The 20,722-nt window shown below is 38.1% G+C and overlaps 1 protein-coding gene across 2 annotated transcripts in view; it reads left to right on the top strand.

Annotated features, from left to right (window-relative positions):
• mettl15 (methyltransferase like 15) overlaps window positions 1-20,722 on the top strand; it is a 53,056-nt gene that overhangs the window by 20,585 nt on the left and 11,749 nt on the right. The window contains exons 1-2 of one of the 2 annotated variants that reach the window (XM_024296235.2): window positions 3,692-4,025; window positions 11,913-12,049. In XM_024296235.2, the coding sequence (XP_024152003.1) occupies window positions 11,925-12,049 (125 nt within the window). In that variant the 5' untranslated portion in view covers window positions 3,692-4,025; window positions 11,913-11,924. Of the gene's footprint in view, window positions 1-3,691; window positions 4,026-11,912; window positions 12,050-20,722 lie in introns of those variants that run through there. The other variant, XM_024296234.2, reaches the window with a different exon arrangement.

A 20,722-nucleotide genomic window follows, 5' to 3' on the forward strand; every position in this document is an offset into this window, starting at 1 on the left:
GTTATTCTATTGTTTTTATTCACATAGAATAGCATTGTGTTTATTATTTACAGCAACACATCAAGCAGAGTTCCTGCTCAGGCTCCTAACTAAAATAGCTAAAACAGACCAGACAAAGACAATATACAACTAAAACATATTTCTGTTCATTTTGGTAATTTTTTTAAATTGATTTTTTCATTTTTGCTACACAAAAGAATACAGTCATTAACCGTGCATGGTTTGATTTTTTTTTTTTTTAACCCATTAAATAATGTTTTTGTTAACGTAAAAGTGTGAGCCGGTTTACAAATGTGGCAGGCCATTGATAAACTGTGCTCCAATTTGTTCTCGGATTCACTTTTTCTTCCCTGATGTACTAACTAAACTATATACTTTCATTTGCTTCAGCTTGTCGAAACACTTACTGTTTGGGTTGATTTTGAAGCGCTACAATTAAAAGGTCTTGTTAAGCTAGAGGCTCCCACAGACCTGCCTGGTGATTTTTCTTCTAGATTTGCTGCATCGTGTTGTTCGCCTCTTTCCCATCAGGCCTCAGGTTCTCTGCTGCTTTCTTCCTTTAATTCATGCTGTTTCCTCTAGAGAGACTTCACAAGGGCATGATTTTGCATCTTTATCGTTGTGTCCATAAAAAAGTACCTATCAATTAGAATACTCTTTTTTAACCTTACTTATAATCTACTCTTATTAAATGAACATTCTAAATGATTAACAATTTTGCTGTTGTGTTTGATCAGACGGTATTTGTTAGCATCTGAAATAGGTAAATTTAAACACCCAGACCAAAGTAATTTGTGTTTCTGGTGTTTTTAACCCTCATGCTCCCTTATGGGGTCCAGATGACCCCACCCTTACATTGATGTGTGATCCCTTCCATGACAAACATGGACGAAAGTGGACAGGATTTCATGTTTGCCACGGATACCAGTGAAGATTAAAAAAAAAATCCTTGAAAAAAAAGTTCTGTGTGCTGTCTTGTGGGGTCCAGATGACCCCACTTTCATTGTAAGCATTATAGCATAAGGGTTAAGAATTAAGGTCAACATTGAATTTCAGATAATAAAACCATGGTGAATCGGGAGCAGACAAAAAAAAATGCTGTTGGAAGAAGCCTGTAGCAGTGATGTTGGTGCTACAGTTAGCTCCCTGCTCTGCTCCATTCTGATGCACCCACTTGTAGACATAGATTCATGTACGTCCTCGTTTTCCTCATCTAAGCTGGTATCTGGCTCAAAACTGTAACTCTGGATATCTCCAATATTTCTCACAATTTTTGCTATGTTAGGTTGGGATTGTGAGGGACTGGAAGCTAGTGGGAGAGCGTGTACACAGATGGATGATGGGAATCAGGGAAGGCTTTCTCTGCCCCAACAGTCCCACCCACAACTCAGAGGTGAATTTCTAATGAACACCTGCCACTGAAGAAACTTTATTCTGGAATACAACAACATTTTGGCAAAAAAACTGCATAATTAAAATGAATAGTCCACTGAAAATGCTTTAACAATAGATAAAACCTGATTGGAGTGGGATGTGTTGAGGCAAACGTCTAGAAATTCTTGAGTTTGTAAACTTTGATGACTCTTTCTGAGGTGTTAGGTGACATGACCAAACAGGAAACATAGATCTACATATCCTGCCTGTTTGTTTCACAATGACCCACATTGTGCCTGGAATCTGCTATATAAGGTATGGGAGACACCACAAGACAGACTAGCCAGCTTCCTGAAATTGTTGAGATAGTTTCGCAGTATGTCCTCACTCTCGTGAGATGTATACAAATCTGTAGACCAATAACTTATTTCATGTCACAGCAAATGCTAAAAATGAACTTTTGGAAAAATGTTGTATCATTTTCTAAAAGTAAATGCTACAACATAAAAGGTCATGTGGAACATGCAGGAAATGGATTTGTTTTTATGATTGATTTAAAACATTTTGGTTTCTCTCCACTTTGATTTTAGGGATTGGGCACTTGTCTGGTTGGCTGAAATGCAAAGTTTTACAGCAGCCTTACATGTTTATGTGGGTTTGTCCATTTTATGATGTCATTAATAGTCTATTTAGTCAGTTTTCCAGACAATTTTTTTTCAGGGGAAGAGTCTTTTTCTTTCTTGAACTCAATGTTTCCTCCTCAAAAGCTCTTTGCAATGCATCAGAGATGCTGGAAAAAATATGAACTTTAAAGAATATTATGATTTTAATATTAATGGTTCTCCTATTTAATATTATTGTTAGTTTAAAAATAATATATTTTAAAATGTTTCTATATTTTAGAAAATTTTCAGTCTTCCATTACTCACTCAGAGCCAGCATTAGTATGAATATACGCTATTTACTGTTACTGTATGTCTAGCTACCTTTTCCCATTATTTTAGGTCTATTTAAATTGGCTCTAAATGTCATTTTTTTTAGTTACAATTCCAAATAATGGGGTTCCTTCCATCCTATGCATAAAACAAAGACAAAACCTAGCCCCCATAATGTTTTTTTTTTCTTGACAGGTAATTAGAATGTGTTTTCTAACTTTTTTCATATTACAACACCTGTTTGGATTTTCCTGTGATACCGTCTAAACATTTGTTTTCTCTTTTGCTACTACAAGAAGTGCGCTCCTATTAAATTGTCATGATGGGCTTAGATTGTTTGAATCAAGGAAACAGATTTTTGACCTTTTATAAGATCTAGGTTCTGGACATAACAAAATTCCAGCGGTTCACATTAATCCACTTGTATAAATAGGAAACTTTCGCTCATGCTGCAGTAATAACATCACGTCCTAATATCTTAGTGTGTGCTGCAGCATAGTTCTGTAACAGTGGAGTCAGTTTTTCCTTTACAAAATTGACATCAGCCTCTTTTTTTTTTTTCCACAAAGAATTGTAGCCCTCTAAACGCCGTGAGACAACTAAAAAGGTCATTCCGGAGTACTTTGAGTTTCACACATTACCTGGTGTACTGTAGGTTTTTATTTATTTATTGCTGTTTAAAAGAAATGACCCACAAACTTGAGAGGCAGTTCACTAATGCTATTCCTACACTAAGACGTGCCTCGTCTTGACCAACCAAAGTACTTCTTCAAACCCATTTATTCAGACCTCCCTCAAAAGAGTGCAAACACAGCTGAATAGATGAGTAAAGAAAGTATTTGTTGTAATTTTGCAACATTCTTTTGACAAAAGAGAGATTAGTTCAACAGACAGAGCGGCATTTAGAAGAGGCCTTGTGGCAAAAAGTTTCTTTTTTTTTTTTCTCTTACATTTTTGCGCTACTGTATCACTCATTCAGCCGCTCTTGCCGACTTACTCGTATGTGTAGCGCTGCCTCATTTAGGGGGATGAGGCAGTTGGCCGCATGCATCTGAGACATGACTGATCACCGTCAACATAATCTCTTGACAGGATAATTGTGGGAAGCTTTCATGCCTTTCGAGTTTGTCTGCTCTCACTAGCCATCTGTTTTGCGAATGTCCTTCTCCCACCTCATATGGCAGCACACATAGCTTTAACATTTATTGAAATAAAGGAGGGAGAGCAGATGTTTTATTTCACCAACCTCAAGATAAAAATGAAATATATATGTCTGTTAGGTGCAGGAAAATAGCTGCAATGAAACTTTTGAGGCATTCATTGGTAACTTTATTGTAAGTTAATCGACATAGCTTTAAGAGTAAAATATATATGCATGGTTCAGGGGAGTCATCCGCAGCTGCAAAGCCAAAGTTACTCCCATCAACTCAACTTCCACTTGTATCTTCTCATAATATCTATTCATTCCTCAAACCTAAATGTTTTGCACCCATATCTTGTCTTGAACTTTGTGTGGCAGAGAAAGAAATGCAAACCTGCTACCTCCACTATTGCCATGGCAACGGACGCAACAAGAAAAGCGATCCTGTACCTGTGTATCTGTCTCCCTAATGGTCTGTGTGTTAGTGTAACAAGATCTGTAAAAACTCCCCTCAGTGATATTTTAGATCTACCACTGTAACTGACCTGGGCTGGGGAGTCACAAGTAGGATTTAGGTGAGTACTCAGGCTTCTCTCAGGTTCCTGGTTGCCTTTGCTTAATGAATTCAACCACAAGAAAATTTAACTGGCCCTTATTTTTCCACACCTTGCCAGGAGTTTTATTTAACATGCAAAGCCTTGTTAATAGAAGTTTTTTTTTTCTTTTTTTTTTTTTTTCTTTATGTTGGTTTGTAAAATCTTGTCATGACAAAACGAGAGTCTGAAATGTGTTTACCTTTTCATTTTGGGAAGAAGTAAGGACAGTTGAAGTGTCCTGCATGAAAGCACCTTGTGGGCTTCACTGTTGGACTGCACCACTTAAACCGCTCTTAACTCTCCTGTTCCCTCTGCTGGGAAAGGCAGATATTACACACCCTAACCCAAAATAAACCATGAAAATAATATTTAAAAAATGTTTATGTTAGCTTTCAGCCTCGACAGAGACATATAGTTTAGTATGATGTGAAACAAATTCCTAATTGTTCTATTTGACAGCAGTCATAAAAAAATCTAACATTTTTTGAAAGTTTTGTCCATCTGGTGGCAGATATTGCAGGGGAATTCTTGAGCAATATCTGCATCTTTTCAAGAAGCTCCTCTCGGCTGAAGGAACGAGGCTTAATGCTGTTTTAAAAATAACCACACACCCCTGATTTGCAATTTTTGTGGCATGCCCTCAGTTTTTGGGCTATTTTATTAAATAAATTATGAGTGAAGGGGGGCTGGAACTGGGATTATAAAGATAGATGGTGTTTGTCCTCGATGCAGCAAGGATTCAAACCAGGATAAACAGTATTCATATTTCTACTTGTCTCCTGCCTAAAAATATTAAACATTTGCTGTCATTTGAACTAGTAAAAAAAAAAAAAAACAAAGATAAAAAGGAAAAAAAGGCTTTACCTTTGTTCTTTAGGCCACATCGTCATCAAATTGTAAAGTATGATTGTTATGACAAGTGCCAAACATCAGCTAGAAAACCAGTTTGTCTCCTGGTTGCTTGTGTTGGCTGTTCTAATAAAAAAAAACATCCTACTTTGCTTTTTGTTGTTTGTGTTTTCGTTTTCCTTTTTTCGTATTGAATAGCACAACAGGCAAGTTCATTATGCGTGTGACTCATCCCACTAGCCCACACCCCCTCCCCATCTGCTGCTGTGCGCTGGAAAGGAGAGAGGGAACCGCCATTGATCACTTCTTCCCTCAGACATGCACGCACACACCCTACCTTCAACGTCACTATCGATTGACATGTTTCATGTTTTTGTAGGGAAAAAGCTGCCGTTTCCCTCTGTGTCATTTCACATCTGTTCCCTATCATTTGCTGACATTGAAATAAATCCCAGGGGACGTGGGTAATGAAACAAGGAGAGATGATTATTATAACTTAGAAAATCCCAGGATAAGGTCACGATTTACCTGGATAAGACTCTTTTCCCTTAACAGTTGTATCTGCTGACTTAAAGAGAGACACAATCTGGGTGTCTAAACAATGTCTTGTGTGAGCAGATGAGATAACACCACAGTTGGGGTCAACTGATATGTTTTTTTTTTGGTGCCAATACCAAATATTAGTAGTCAATATTTGCATTAAAAGTAATACTTAAATAGTTTGTACAAAATGTCTAATAAAACAATTCCAACACTTTATTTTATTTAAGATTATTTTATTTGAGAGAAAAATAATTTACAACTGATAAAAAGCATCTCTTCTAATGTTGAATGAAAACGTAAAAAGTTTGTTGGAACGTGTCATAACGGCGCATAGCCGCTTTTCTTTATGACAGAATCAGCTCATTTACGTTGCTGTAAAGGGTTGCATATTAGGTCCTTTTTCTCTCCATCAGAATCTGCAGGAATTATGTTAATTTACGTCAAAGGTGGATGAGTTAAGGTGCTCAAAAGAATGTAAACAAAAGAGCTAAAGTTTTAGTTTTAAAGGGTTACGTTTAAACAGAATTGGAATGTCCAGAGTTTAGGCTCAGTTTAGATCTGGACTGAGCGAGTGTGATGTCACCAGTAGAAAATGACTTGCTTCCTGCTCCAGTCAAATGCAGTCAATTCAGTGGCCATGTTTTTGTGATATAGACGCCGCTACTTTGGAACCAGACTTGGTCGTCTTCACCTCCAGCTCACACCAGACGTGTGTTTTTTCGTGACAGTCGACTGGTGCTTCTGCTCAGCTGTGGTTATTTGTAGCTTCTACAAATAATGACATTGTCCATCTTGACTTGTCGCCAACTGCTCTCTGCCTCTCTGTCATTGATTGTGTTTTAAGACATCCAAAACCACCACATCCCCTAAATTGATTTGTGTTTTTTTCAGTCACGTGACTCCTCTGGTTCATCACAAAAACTCTGACAACTTAAAATGCTTGTATGAAACTTTTGCTTCCAAAGATGCTGCAGGGGCTGTGTGAATTTCACAGGAGGGGAGCGCAGTTGAGTCCGCTACACACACACACCTATGCACGCACACACACACACACAGGCGCATGCACACTAAAGCCTGCATGGAGAAATGGCATCAGCTGACTCAGAAGTGGCTCGAAAATATCCTGATAATCACGATAATGAATAATTATCATCCAGAGCAGGTGTTTACTGTGGATGAAACCAACAAATTCTGGATATAGTTGCCCTCTGACACTTAACTGATAAAGGAGAAAGCATGCACTTTTTTAAGGCACAGAGAGAGAGTTACAGTCCTCATGAAAAGTTTGCAGTCTGTTATTCTGGATTAAAAAAAAACTTCTTTTTGTTAGGCAAAACTCCACCGTTCTTTAATAAATGTATACAAAGCATGATCAGAAGTGTTTTTGAGGAGTATGGATCGGTAACAAACGGGGGTGAGACAGAGACTGGGCGTTTTCTGTATTCGTGGATTCGTGGATTTGGTCTATTCACGGAGGTCTCTGGTCCCTAACCCCCGCGAATAATGGCGGAATACTGTATTTTAATCTCTACAGTCTGTTTAGATAGAAAAATATAATCACTTTTGTCAATAGAGGTACTTTATTGTAAAAAAATAGTTATATTTAGAAAATGTATTTTCTCGAGTATCTTGGCGTAACTTCCTGCCAGGATTGACGCAGATTGCTTGTGGCTCGCCCAAACAATAGACCAGTCCTACGCTTTGCAGTTCTTATCGGGATAGTTCACTTATTCAAACGTTATATTTCACTGACCCAGTTTTAACGTCTGTATCATCGTCAGGTACAATACTTTTTACTGCTACTTTAGTACGGCGGAGGCATGCTGCAAGGTGGTTGCTGAAGAGGTGACGGCGAAGAAGATTCGCTAATTAATGTTTGTGATCTATAGATTGTCAGAAAAATAGTGTGAGAAGCAATGCTCTTCAGGTCAAATGTTGTTTTATTGAGCCTGCATTCATCTAACCATATTTCAAGGAGTTGCTGTGTCTCATCGTTGCACCAAGTTTGTCTGCATCTCATGGGTTTCTACGTTCCTGTTCTGTTTACATAATGCCCGGCCACGGTGGGAATTTGGTCCAGTTGTTCTACTTTAAGCACAGATCCTGTTCAAACTGAGGAAACTCAGAGAAAACCAGAGCTCAGTCCAATTAGAAACGAACCGAGACCACCTCTAAAGATGGATCTGAGAGCGGTTCCTGGTCCCAGACCAGAGTCTACAGGAGTGCATTCCCACTGAAAATTTGTTCCAGATTATCGGGGAAACAAACTCTGGTTCACTAGTTCAAGTAAACCAAATGTGTCCTGTTTGAACACACCCCAAATATTTGGGGGTGGGTTTACATATTTATTTACAACATGTAACATATAGTTCCTCTCAGTAGTTTATCTGTTTAGCTATTTATATAGCTGAAAACTTTTCTGTTCTTTCATATGTGAGAAAGAACACAGCCCCTACTCCTGCTCTAATTGGCTATTTTCAGCGCCGTGGCCTGTGTAACCACTCAGATTGTGTCATTGGCGGGACAATGATGAACTTGAGATATAATTAATAGAAAATACAATAAAAGAAAGCAGGACCATTGGCGTGGAGCAAGCTGCCCCCCATCCCCTCCCCTTTGCTGATTGATTTCTGTTTAAGCACTTTACCACTAGCTTACAGCCCCTCACACCCCCAACCTAATATTATCAATGCAAAAAAAAAAAAAAAAAAAAATTGCGTGCAATGTTAGTTATCCAGCCGTACGGTTTTGAGCCAGATCCCAGCTCAGATGAGGAACGCCAAGAAGTACATGGATCTAGTCATCTAGATGTGGATGCGTCAGCTGTTGTGGCCTGTTGATTGAACTATCTGTCTTTTTGTCTGCTCCTGATTCACAACAATTCGAGTTAAGACATTTTCACAAATACAATTTTGAGCTTAATTTTCTTTATGTCCTCCATTATCAGGAAAATCCCACAAGGACATGTTAAAAACACCAAAAACATGATTTTTATGAGAGTTGATCTTTAAGCTCTAAAGACTCGAGCTCTTGTTTGATATGCCTTTTACATTTTGTAGTCATGGAGCCTTAGTTAAGAACAATTAACTACTGTTGTAATATAACCCAAAATGGGATGTCCAGACTTGTAGACACCAGGTCTTAAGAGGTTAGTGACAATCTGCACTAACAGTGACAAAAATCTATTTATATAAACTAACCTTAAATATATATTCACAGTTTTCTGAACCATAGACATAATATGTAACCGGAAGTCACATTGCATACTCGCCGTTTTGTATGACATCACGTGAAAAAGGTCCATTGTTTAATTTTGTACAACGCTAGTGATAAATCACCACATATTCAATTCACTATCATTATCAATGTTCACACTGAGGTTGTCAAAAGATGCTACACATAGACTTTAAGAACTTGTTATTTGCATGTAAATTACACAATAACTTCCAATACGTCTGCACTTTAAATGTGTCTGGGGTTTATACATAACATTTATTTCATAAGTAAGAGTGTGTGCACCCATTGGAAAGATTTCCATGGAAACAACATGCAGTAACCTTTTCATTTAGGTAGTTCTATGATCAAATGGTCGGTTGTGTGGACTGGATTAATGTCATTTTCAAAATTGGCACAGTTGAATGAAGTTATGATTTTCCCTTCTGTGGTTTGTTTATGTTTTTGATGCATGCAATGAGTCACATTCATGAGCTCTGGAGCTTTCAAAACAGGCTACTGGCTCTCCAGGTTGCCACTCATTGCAAGAGCATAAGTTAATTAGAGATCTTTTTGTTTTATTTCTTGAAAAAACTCTAAAGTGTAAAAGTCACCAGGGGATAGTACTAATGTCTCACCCTTGAAATGTCAGATTCTCATTTTGGTTTCAAATCGGTAAGAAGTTCATTATACAACCACATCAACCCATTCTAAAGCTGTTCTGGATTATGAAACTAAATAAAAACCGGTTCAACTTGTACTGATACTATGAAGAGTGTCAATGATAGTCTTCTGTCTGGTTGTTAGGTCTAAAGGCTTCCTGATATTGAACTGAACTGAGACAATTGAACCAAACCAAACCAATTTAAAAACACCTCTGGAGAATCTTTAAGTTTAAAGATCCTAAATAATGCCGGCCTTGGAAGAGAGCTATTGTTGTCTCTAGAGATTAGGTGAAGATGAACCACTTCTTCTCACAGTCGATGCTAATCGAAAGCGTTTTGCTGATCACTGCTAGCTCCGTGAAGAAAGTGGATGTGTGTGTTATCCTGGGGGCGGTGCTGGCAGCGCAGACTCTTCCTGGAAGGGGCTGTTCCCCAACAGTCATACCTATGAACCTGGAGACCCAGTCATTATTGAGGATTGAGAGGGGCTGGTGCTCAGAGCATAGACAGTATATTCATATTCATATATTTATTCAGTGGACCAAGTTGACATGTAAAATAATACATGGGAAGGCTCAGAGATACGTGTATGAAGCGAAATCCCGCTTTTGGGTTGTCTTTTTTGTGAGGAGTTAACATAATACACTTAAAAGCAAAAAAAAAAGTAGATTTTGCATGATATGGGGTCTATAATAATGGAATAGTTGGTTAGCAGCTTAAATATTCATGTACTGCAAAATTTGGACAGATTTCTCCAAAGAATTCTAATTCTCTGAAATTCTGTTTTTGTTTGTTTTATGAGCTAAAATCCCAATTTATGTCAAAATAAGCAAAAAATACTTGAAACCAATGAACAGTGAGCACTGAATATATCTTCCATTATGTGCATTTTTTTGTAGAGGGTCTTACATCCACTCATTAAAAGCTGTTTCCCAGTTATTGCCTTTTCGGACTTATGAAATGAGTTCAGGACAAACTCAAGACCTTCATGAAAACAATCACAGCTTAGTGGGAAAGTGTTTTGTAGGATTTAATTTATTATATATTAATTTTGTTAAATGCACTTTAGAAATAAAGCATTGAGTAGGTATGGCATACAGGTATATTGACTTGAAATTTGCTTGATATAGTTATTAGACATTTATTATAAACAAAAACAAGTCATTTATGTAAAAGATGTTGAATTAAATGTTTTAGTATGATATATATATATCATATATTACCTTTGGCACACTGAAGAACAAACACCTATTAGACCCGAGATTTTTGGAGACAAAACTGTAAGATATACGGTATTCTGCATTTAAAATGAAAGTGTTTAGCTGAGCACCGTTAGCTCTGCGAAGAAAACAGTTGTCTGTGTTAGCCTGGGGGGAGTGCAGCGCAGACTCTTCCTGGAAGGGGCTGTTTTCACTTCTCTTTCTTGTCTCATTGTGGGGACCCACTTGTTTTTGGGGGTTGGAAGGGGCTGGTGTTCAGAGAGGAATGCTCAGAGATGCGTTAACGGATCAAAATACTGCTATAGGGTTGTTATTCATGAGGAATTACCATTGTAAGACATTTAAAAGCTCAAAAAAGTTGATTTTGCTTGATATAGCTCCTTTAATAGTGTTTTTGAATCAGTGTATCGTGAGAGAGGGTCAGGTATATCATGAGAAATTGTTCTTTTCACTTATTTAAAACATTTACCATTTGTGTTCAACCAAACAGATCCTGATAAAACACTGTAGACAGGAGTATGAAAGATCATAAAATACTTTTTTTTTTTTTTTTATTCTATTAAAGGCACTTTTGTAAGTGACAACACCGTCTTAGCCACAGCTAGCTCTGTTTTTTGAAAAGTCCCGCCCCTTCAACTGTCTCTGCTAATCATTCTTAGAGGCTTAATCATATGTCATCAGTCTGACCAATCAGAGGTGGTTAATGTCCTCACTTCCTTGTTTTGATTCGGTTGGTAAAGTCTCTCACTTCCAACAAAAATTGTAGCTAAAGCTCGTTCTTAGCGGTTGAGCTTCCTGCGGGATCCAGTGCCAGAGCGTGAAAAAGTGAACACAATAATGAAACTTAGAGATGTGGAAAAAAAATGCACATGAGATTGTGGAGGGACATCAATGCAGACTAGAGTTTCTCCTTTTTTACATTTTTGGATGGTGGTGTGCCGTGGGATTTTTGTCAAGGAAAAAGTGTACCTTGACTCAAAAAAGATTAAAAACGGTTGTTTAATTTTTTTTATCTTTTATCTTCAAATATATTAAATAAAAAGTTTACAAACAACTTGAATTTTAAAGTAATATACATTGTTTACTTGTCTTATTTTTTGGAAGTTGTAGTATTTTAAAGCTTTCCAAAATGTTGTTAATTGTGGTTTTTCATCTTCAGTATTACCCATATATCGTTCTCTCTGTGTTGATATCATGATGCCTTAGATCAGATAGACAGAAAAATCAGCTTTAAAAGAAGTCGTGACCACTTGGAAAGAAACACTTAAATGATGAATTAGCATTGTGACGATGATAATGATGATGAATCATGTTTATGGTGTCCTGGAGCCCTGTTGCGAGATGAACGTGTTGTTTTCTTTCTTTCACATACGTAGGTGGTCCTGGACATGACATTTGGCGGTGGTGGTCATACCAAAGAAATTCTAAACACGGTTCCCGAAGTCACAGTTCTGGCTCTGGACCGAGATCCTTCAGCTATTTCTCTGGCCCAACAGCTTGCCAAACAACACCCGTAAGTGATTTATTAAAAGATGATCGACTAGGCGAGAATGCAAGTTACATTTTTCAGCTGCAGCGTGCAAAAAAAAAAAAAAAACAAGAGCAGAACTTTTTATAGTCACAGTTGACAACTGTGACAGTTTTGAAAACAGTTTGGTTTGTGGTCATTATTTTTCAAACATACTGTAGTTTAGACACAAAGCGGTATTGCAGATTTCCCATGTTTCTCACGTCTTCCCAGAGTCCGATCCAATACTGCTGCCAAGAAAAAGCCCCTGAGCTTCAGCGTCCAATCAAATCCATTCTTCCTCCTTAACTTAAAGCTTTTTTTTCCCCCCCCACGCAATGCTGGTGGGCCCAGCATGTCATTTGTCAAAGTAAGGGCCCACGCCTGCTGTGTGAGGGAGATGCTGCCTCCCACGGAGGATCCATAAGTTATGGGGAGGGGAGGGGTGGGTGTTAAAAAGTGGAGAGAGACAAAAAAGAAACTGAAAACATAAGAGTGAGAGAACAGGGAGACACGAGGACACAGCGCCAGGGTGAGAGGGAGGCTGTGTGTGTGCATGAGCAAGGCGCGGGTGGATGAAAATGAGTTCTTCCTAAGACCATGGCGTGGGAAGGAATCCTTTTACGTAGATTCTGGGGAAACCTCTCTCAAGGGAATCTGCCAGAGAAATGTGCCTGTGAGCAGGGAATGACAATTAAGAGAGGGAGAGAATGAAAACACTGTATTCTGTCAGCAGCAATATAACCCCACTGTAAACTCTGCTGTGCCTACTCATGATGCAAGTTGCGCGAGGCTGGAGAAATCTAGCAATTATCCAAAATTATTGGGAACCTGAGTAAAAGGCCCTGCCTGCCTACGCTGTGCATCCCCTCCACACGTCTGGGTATAGGGGATTCTCTCTATCCGCCCACAGACTGAGGACAGTATATCCTCATACCAAACTGTTGAGTGTTTGTGCAAAATCGGAACCACAAAAAGGATCAACTTCATGTTAAAAAGCACAATCTTACAAAGAATTTTAGATCCAATTAATGATATATATATTTTTTGTCTCCTGCATGTCGAGCCTTGCTGTTCTCTGCACCATTTTTCTTGTTGCTATGACTTCCCTCCACTTGAAGCTGTGCAGATGTTGTTCCTACAACGAATGCTGTAAATCTTAAAGGCACTGAGCGCCATGAATAAACATGAGAGGCGCATGTGTACTTGAGGTCAGGTGGATTATTATGGCAGGTTAGATGCTCCACTGTGGTAACTTTCTACTCATTTGCCAGCTGTGTTCATCCTCTCTCAGCGACTGAATTGATTAAAAAGCTCGGTTTACCACAATGTTTTGTCAAACGTAAAGAACTGCAGCCGTAATGGTTACCTGAACTGTAAAAATGATCAGTTTTGTTCGGGGACAATTGAGCGAACTGTTTCAAGGCCGACTTGCAGAGGTGGATCAGTGCACGGTTCAATGAGCTCTTCCACTGCACAGATCAGACAGCATTGTGCTTCACAAGTAAACACTGGAGTGCTTTAATTAAGAAGAGTTACTGAAACCTGTTGATAAAACGCTAAAACCTTTATGAAGGCTCTATGATCTGTTTTTATTCTGTCTGAAGCATAACGGAATCTCTAATGTGACAGTGAATTGTTTTATGTTAAAATATTTAAAATATATATATATAATCAGAACTTTCCAAGCATAATCTTGCACCTCAACACGTTTTAGATTTTGCTGGTAGGATTTAGTTTGATGTTTAATATGTCTGTTTTGAAAGAGTTTCCCTTGCCTTGAATAGCAAATGTGTCCAGTCTGAATTAGGGCTGGGAATTACAGGGTACCTCACGATACAATGCGATATGCATGACTCACGATATCGATGATATTGTGATCCTCCAACAATCGGTAAAAAATCCTCTCTAATAATTCACAATATATAGAAAAACACATATTTTTCAGGAAAATATATCCCCATTTATTTTTAAGCTTTAACACAATCATAATAAACTAATTGTGTCTTATTTTGTGCCACAAATATTAGACACTTTAGAGCAGTGTTGCTGAAATTAGTAATACTATGTCTTTGAATTGGAATTATCTGTAAAATTCAGTGTTAACAGTAGTAAACATGAAGAGCAGTACCAATACTTAGTGCAAAATTGTTGTAAACAACATAACAAAAATTAAATAACTCAAGTAGCTACCAGGCACATTATACCCTTAACAGCCAGTCTCCAACGCGCATCCTATCTACATCCAACGGAACATCTCACCAAAGGATGGCGAATATAACGTTTTACAGCCTCTTCAAATGAAAATAAAAAATTGATACTTGATGAGAACCCATTGAGAATCAATCACAGGACTAAGTATCGCAATATATCGCAATATCGACATTTTGGCACACCCCTAGTCTGAATACACTCTTAGTGATAGATTGTAGCCTTTTCTTTCACCAAAGTAATGGTTTTAATAAAATACCGGGTATCTTTACTGGTGATTACATTTGTTTGTGTACAATACAACATAGAGATCTGAGGTGGATTATTTAACAAAGTCTGGGTTACATTATGTTGTCATACTTGACTGATAGTTTCACATCTTTGTAATACTACAGCAATACCAGTTATCAGTAGCTTTACATATTAAAACCTGGTAACAATGGGGAGAAACTTACTTCTCAAAACTTTACAGAAACTTTTTTTTTTTTTTTTTAAATAAATGAGTTGTTTCATTCAAAAAAATAATAGAAAAGAAGCGAGAGAAAAAAATGTTGTTAGAAAGGACACTAGTGAATAGTTTTTCCACCCCCACTTGTTTCAAAAATACGGTTTTCTTTTACCTTATTTAACCAAACAAGTCATGAAAAGGTCTTTCTGAATCCTCCGTAGGTCAGGAAAGTTGACCCATGCAAAATGTATTTTGAAAGACCTACCCTACCCTGTGTTTGTTTGGATCCTCTTTTTTTTCCACACCAGGAGTAGATATTTCCATCACTGCCTCCCTGCTGAAAGCAATCAATTGGCATCTTGTCTTAGGCTTTAGTGACGCAGATAAAGGAAGTGAGCAGGTCAACACAAGGGAATATTTTAGGCTTCATTTGTGAAGAAGCTGCATCATGTTGAATGAGCATGCACTCAAACTGAGGTCGCTGTTTTGAACCTCCTCCGTGGGTGGAAGATTGCTTGAGAACTAAAACGTATCATGTAAAAGGAAACGTTGTTTAAACTATTAATAAAAGTGGTAAAATATAAATGCATATATTATTAAAATACTAATAGAAAACTGCCTATCCTGGTATTTAGATGATTGGGGTGCAAAATGTCTGAGATCTGACAGATTAAAAACCTCACAGTGCTTTTTATGATTACATTATTATTAATATTGTCACGTTAATATTTAAAAACATACTTATTTGTAGCATACTTCATGTACTAGAGATACCAAATTATTACCCAGCTGCAGCAATCTGTAGGACGAGGCGGGTGTTAGTAGTGTCATTGGTCTTTGTACTTAAAAACAAAAAAAACCTTAAAAACGTAGAAACATCTTAGGATAATAAATGATAATTTAAAAAACTGTACTTGACTCGTGTCTGATTGAAGTTGGACTCTACTAACTACAAATTAATCAACTAATATTTATTTTTTTTATGAGTCCAGTAAGACTTTTTAAAAATATATATAAATTCAACAAAGCTTTGGTTCTTGAAGAACGAAGTCCAAAAAAAATCGTACTCAGTCATGGTTCATACGCTGGGAGTGGCAACATTAATAACGAAAACATTGCTCTGATGTTAATGCTGCCAGTGCTACAACTAAAAATAACTTGCATCTCTTAAGCAATTATGAGCCTACACTTGAACCTCAGAAAATACACCACTGAAACTTGTCCTGTTTAATAATATAAGACCTTACATAAGGCATTTATATATCCAACTCTGTACCTAGGCCACATAAAGAAGTTAATAATTTAGAGTAGTTGCATAACTGCTTTGCATATTTTTTAATCATTCCCTAGCTTACACATGTGTGTTTTGGACAATATCTGTGTTTTTGCTAAGCAATGTCTACATCACTTACACACAGGCAGACATGAGCAGTTCAGAAGCTTAATATCTTATAAGCAAAATATTACAGTTTGTAAGACATGTAGGTCCAAGATTTACAGATTTTTTGTGAGGTTCCAGATAGATAAAATATATATCTTACTTGATTTGATATTTTAACTTACAAACTCTAAAGTTTCTTTTTTTTTCTGTGAAACTGATTTAAACATAGTTGTTATATGCCAGAGGGTGTGAAAACTGTTCTCCTATATGACCCATCCCCTGAGGGAACGGTGAGCTGCACTCTGTTTTACCCCGGGCTTACACCGCTAGCGTCAAGGCTTCGTTGCGTTGCGGGAGTGGACTAGCTACAGCCGATGGCTTACACTGGCTGCTGCTCCAGCCACAGCCTGTGAAAGCTCAGCCAGGACAGAGTAGTGCTGGATCGCTATGATCAGCTTCTTGTTGTCCATGGCTATGACTGACAACGCTGTGCTGCAACACACTTTGAGTAACACGTAAATTACGTAATTTTTACGACACGCTGAAACCGGCGAGTTCAGCGGAAAGTTTGTTTTATTTTGAAAATATACCGGATGCACTTTAAATTCGCTTGCGTGGTTTCCAGTTTAAGTCGTGAATAGTCCCAACTTCACAGAAAGTGATGACGATCAGCTGCGGCGTCCGTCAAAATTTTAACCAAACGAAAAGGATTCACAGCGACGCAGAGGTCAGTCCGCAGACGCAGGACGTGAACGCCTGCAGTGGAAGTTTCTCTCGCACTTTTAAAGTTACGGAAAGACTGCGGCGCACGCAACAGAGCCTTGACGCTAGCGGTGTAAGCGTGGGGTTACCCCCCTGTTCAACTCTTGATGCTGGATATCAGGTGGGGAGTCACTGGGTCCCATTTTTAGTCCTTGTGACCAGACAGTGAATATAAACCTACCATCATGCAGTCTCAAGGCTGTCGCGGTGGATTTATTTTTATTGGTAACAAAAATATTAATACACCAATTTAGTATTTTTTGTTTTTCAATTTATTTACTCGGAAAAACATTCATACAATAGCCCTTGAACTAGGGGAAAACACTTACAAAAGAACGTTTCAAAGTTTTCTTTTTTTTCTATGAAACATCTACTTTACTGCAGATCCACATTTTCAGTTTACTTTTTTGTTTTGTTATTCCATATTTTAGTCTTTCTGAGTTTAGATTCTCACTTTGGATGCCCAGACCTTCTTCTTGGCCACATCTTTCAGCTAGGTGCATTCCCAGAACTTCTCGTGGAATTTTCCATCCCGAATCTTCCATCTTGGACATGCCTGTATTGTCTTCCCAGAAGGGCATTCAGGGGGCTTTATTGCCTAAACCAACTCACCATAACCGGCTTAATGTAGAGAAGTGACTACTCTAACCTTAAGTTCCTCCCTGATGGCTGAGTTTGGCTGCCTAACTCTAAAGGAAACTCTAACCACCTTGCCATTAAAGTTGTTTTCCACCATCTCTATCTGTGATCTTAATGTTTTTTACAGTCCATTGATCATGTCCATGAGTATAGGAACATAGACTGACCATTAAATTAAACCTTGTTTTCTGATTCAACTGTCTTTACCACAACACAAGATCCACATGATAGCAGAAACTGCACTGATGTGTTGATCAATGTCATGGTCCTTCTTTTCCTCACTTGTAAGTGACTCCTTCTTATCCTGGAGGGAGTATTACATTTTTTTCTTCTTCAAAATTTAGAATCATGGCCTTAGACTCAGAGGAAATTCTTTGGGTGTATTCAGACTGGAAAAGTCAGATGGTCTTGAACCTCGCATTTGGTCTGCATTCAGATTGCTTTTCAATTGGAAATTTCTGTTTTGAACCAAAGCTTGTAAACCAAACCATGTGACTAAACATCTCTTTAGTCATTGGCCAAGAATTACCAGTGTAGGGCAAAGCAACTAGAGAAGGAATAATAATCATTTTAATAATAATCATAATAATAAGTCCTAAGCTTTGGAATTCTTGTCAGGATAGTTCACTAATTCAAACTTATTCAAACTTTGTGTTTTGCTGACACCACTTTTTACTGCTACATTGGTAGGTCAAAAGCATGCTGCAAGGCGATTATTGAGGAGGTGACAGCCAAAAAGGTACACTGATAAGTGTCTATGGTTGTCAGGAAAACAGTGCAAGAAGCAATGTGTATCACATTAAAAGTTGTTTTAATGAGCCTGTATTCTTCCAATCACATTTCAATGAGTTGCTAATTGAACATGTCTCATCGTTGCTCCCTGTTTCTCTGCAGCTCACCGGTTGCTTTACTCCAACTTTGTTTACATACCACAAACATGACTACGGTGGCCGTTTTGGTCCCGTTGATCCGCTCCGAGCTTGGAGCCTATTCCGACTGAGGAAACTTGGAGCAAACCAGAGCTCAGTCCAATTGGAAATGAACCGAGGTCACCTCGTAAGATGGGTCAGAGAGTAGTTCCTGGTCCTGGACCAAGGTCCACTTGGGTGTATTTAGACAAAAATTTGTTCTGCACTATCTGAGGAAACAAATTGTGGTTTACTTTAAGTGAACTAAATGTGTCCAGTCTGAATACACCCTCAGACTAGCAGGTGCCGATTCTCATTTCAACCTTTTTTCATAATGCAAAACACTAGCAAAAGCTGAACATGGTTTCTTAAGGCCAAGGACCACATCAGCCACAGACTGCAGAGATGGAATCCCATTTCCCCAAAAGGCATAGCCTTTTGCTTTTACCCTCTTCTGCAAAAACCTACTGTATGTATAAAGTAATAAACAGAATCTATGACAACTACTGGTGTCAAACTCTCACCAGAAGAGATTCTGTCTTGAGTTAGTCATGCATGAACCCCCCATAACATTTTCACCAGGAAACAGTTAAATGCCTTCTCCAAGTCACCAAAACCCAAGTGGACTGCCAACATCCCTCAAGAACTATAGAAAGGGTAAAGGGCTGTTCCAGTGCTTTATAGATGTGATACTGTTTCATTTGAATTACACAATCCACCGTTGAATAGACTCTCTTCTCTAGGATTCCTCCAGAGATTTGTAGGAAAACCAAGCCCTGTAGGTCTCCCTCTTTGGTGTTATGACCCTTTTCATCCTTTGTGTCCACCTTTAAGTTTGAGTATAGGCACCAACAAAAGCATTGGGACCACAGATCTTGATAACTGCCTTAAAAATGGAGGTTTGAAACAAGACTGCTTCACATGTTCTTCTGTCAGAAATGCTCAGCAGATCTTCACTCCACTTTTGGGCTCACCTTCTCTTGACTCGAGTAACCCCCATTGAGAAGATTTGTTCCAGTCTAAGGTGTGAGTCAAAGTGAGCCTAAATATAGAAAGTCAATAGCTCTCAACCTTGTGCATAACTTCAGGCTAATTTCCCATCAGAGAGTTGACAGTCCATGCCTAGTTTTGGTAGCTGAGGATGAGTAAAGCTGCTACTGTCAGATCCACAATGCACCGGAACCCAATGGCTCTTTATGAAGCAGCCTTGGGAGAGCAATCCCCCCAGTCGACAAAGCCTTCAGACACACAAGCCCCTTCGCCACAATAAAATGGTGGTTTGGGAAGATTTGATTTTCTGAGTAAACACATCAGGAGTGATATTTACTAAAAGTGAAAAATATTGTATCTCTGTGTTTTCTGACTGTCTTACAATATCAAAAGTAGCATTTTCAATACACTTCTACATCTATTTGTAACAGTTTTATTATATTTACATTTTACTTACTGTCATATGTCGTCATTATTATCTCCTCTTTAAAAAACTTTATATGTATTCCTGCTGTTAGACAAGAAGAGTCATAAAAATACTTTAAGACTCTGTCTTAGAAATAGATTTTTGAAACAAACAGCAGATAAAAACCAATATCGTCAGAGTTGTTGGTTTGACCCAAGTAGATGTAAAAAAAAATAAATAAAACAACTTTTCACAAACCCATGTGTGACAACTTATCATGCTGCTCCCTTTGCAAAAATCAGTTCCCTGTTACCCTAATGCAACCGTGGGCAACTCCAGGCCTCGAGGGCCAGTGTGTCTGCATGACTACCGGATATTCCTTCCCTACTTATAACTGATTACCTGGTTCAGGTGTGTCCAGCCAATTAGAACATGCCAGAGCAGGATATGTTGGAAAATATGCCCATCCCTACCCTAATGCTAAATGGTGTCCCACAATGTCCACTGATACTGGTCACACCTTTGATTGTATCTGTTAGCTGGGACGTTGTTCAGTTTCATTTTTAGTTGGCCAGTTGATTTCACAAGGGGCTTGCATTGGTACAAACTCTCAAGTAAGATTTGCAAGTGTTTTAAATATTTTCTATTTGTGAATGAATGAGTGAATATAAATAAATAGATTTGTTGGTAAATGAGATTATTTAACTTTATTACCCTTTCCTGGTAGGTTTCCAGATACATTTTCTTGTCTAAAGATTTATCCAAGATTTGCCCTGCTATGTTGTGCGAACTGTCCCATTTTAGATCTTTTCCATCCATATCTGGTAAAAAGGTAAATGGACTGCATTCGTGTTTTTTCTTTGCCATGCCTCTGAGCCAGCTTTGGAAGTGGTTCCATTAGAACCAGATTTTTTTTTTTTTTTTTTTTTTTTTT

This window comes from Oryzias melastigma, linkage group LG3 (assembly GCF_002922805.2).
Source record: "Oryzias melastigma strain HK-1 linkage group LG3, ASM292280v2, whole genome shotgun sequence".
Classification (NCBI taxonomy): Eukaryota; Metazoa; Chordata; class Actinopteri; order Beloniformes; family Adrianichthyidae; genus Oryzias; species Oryzias melastigma.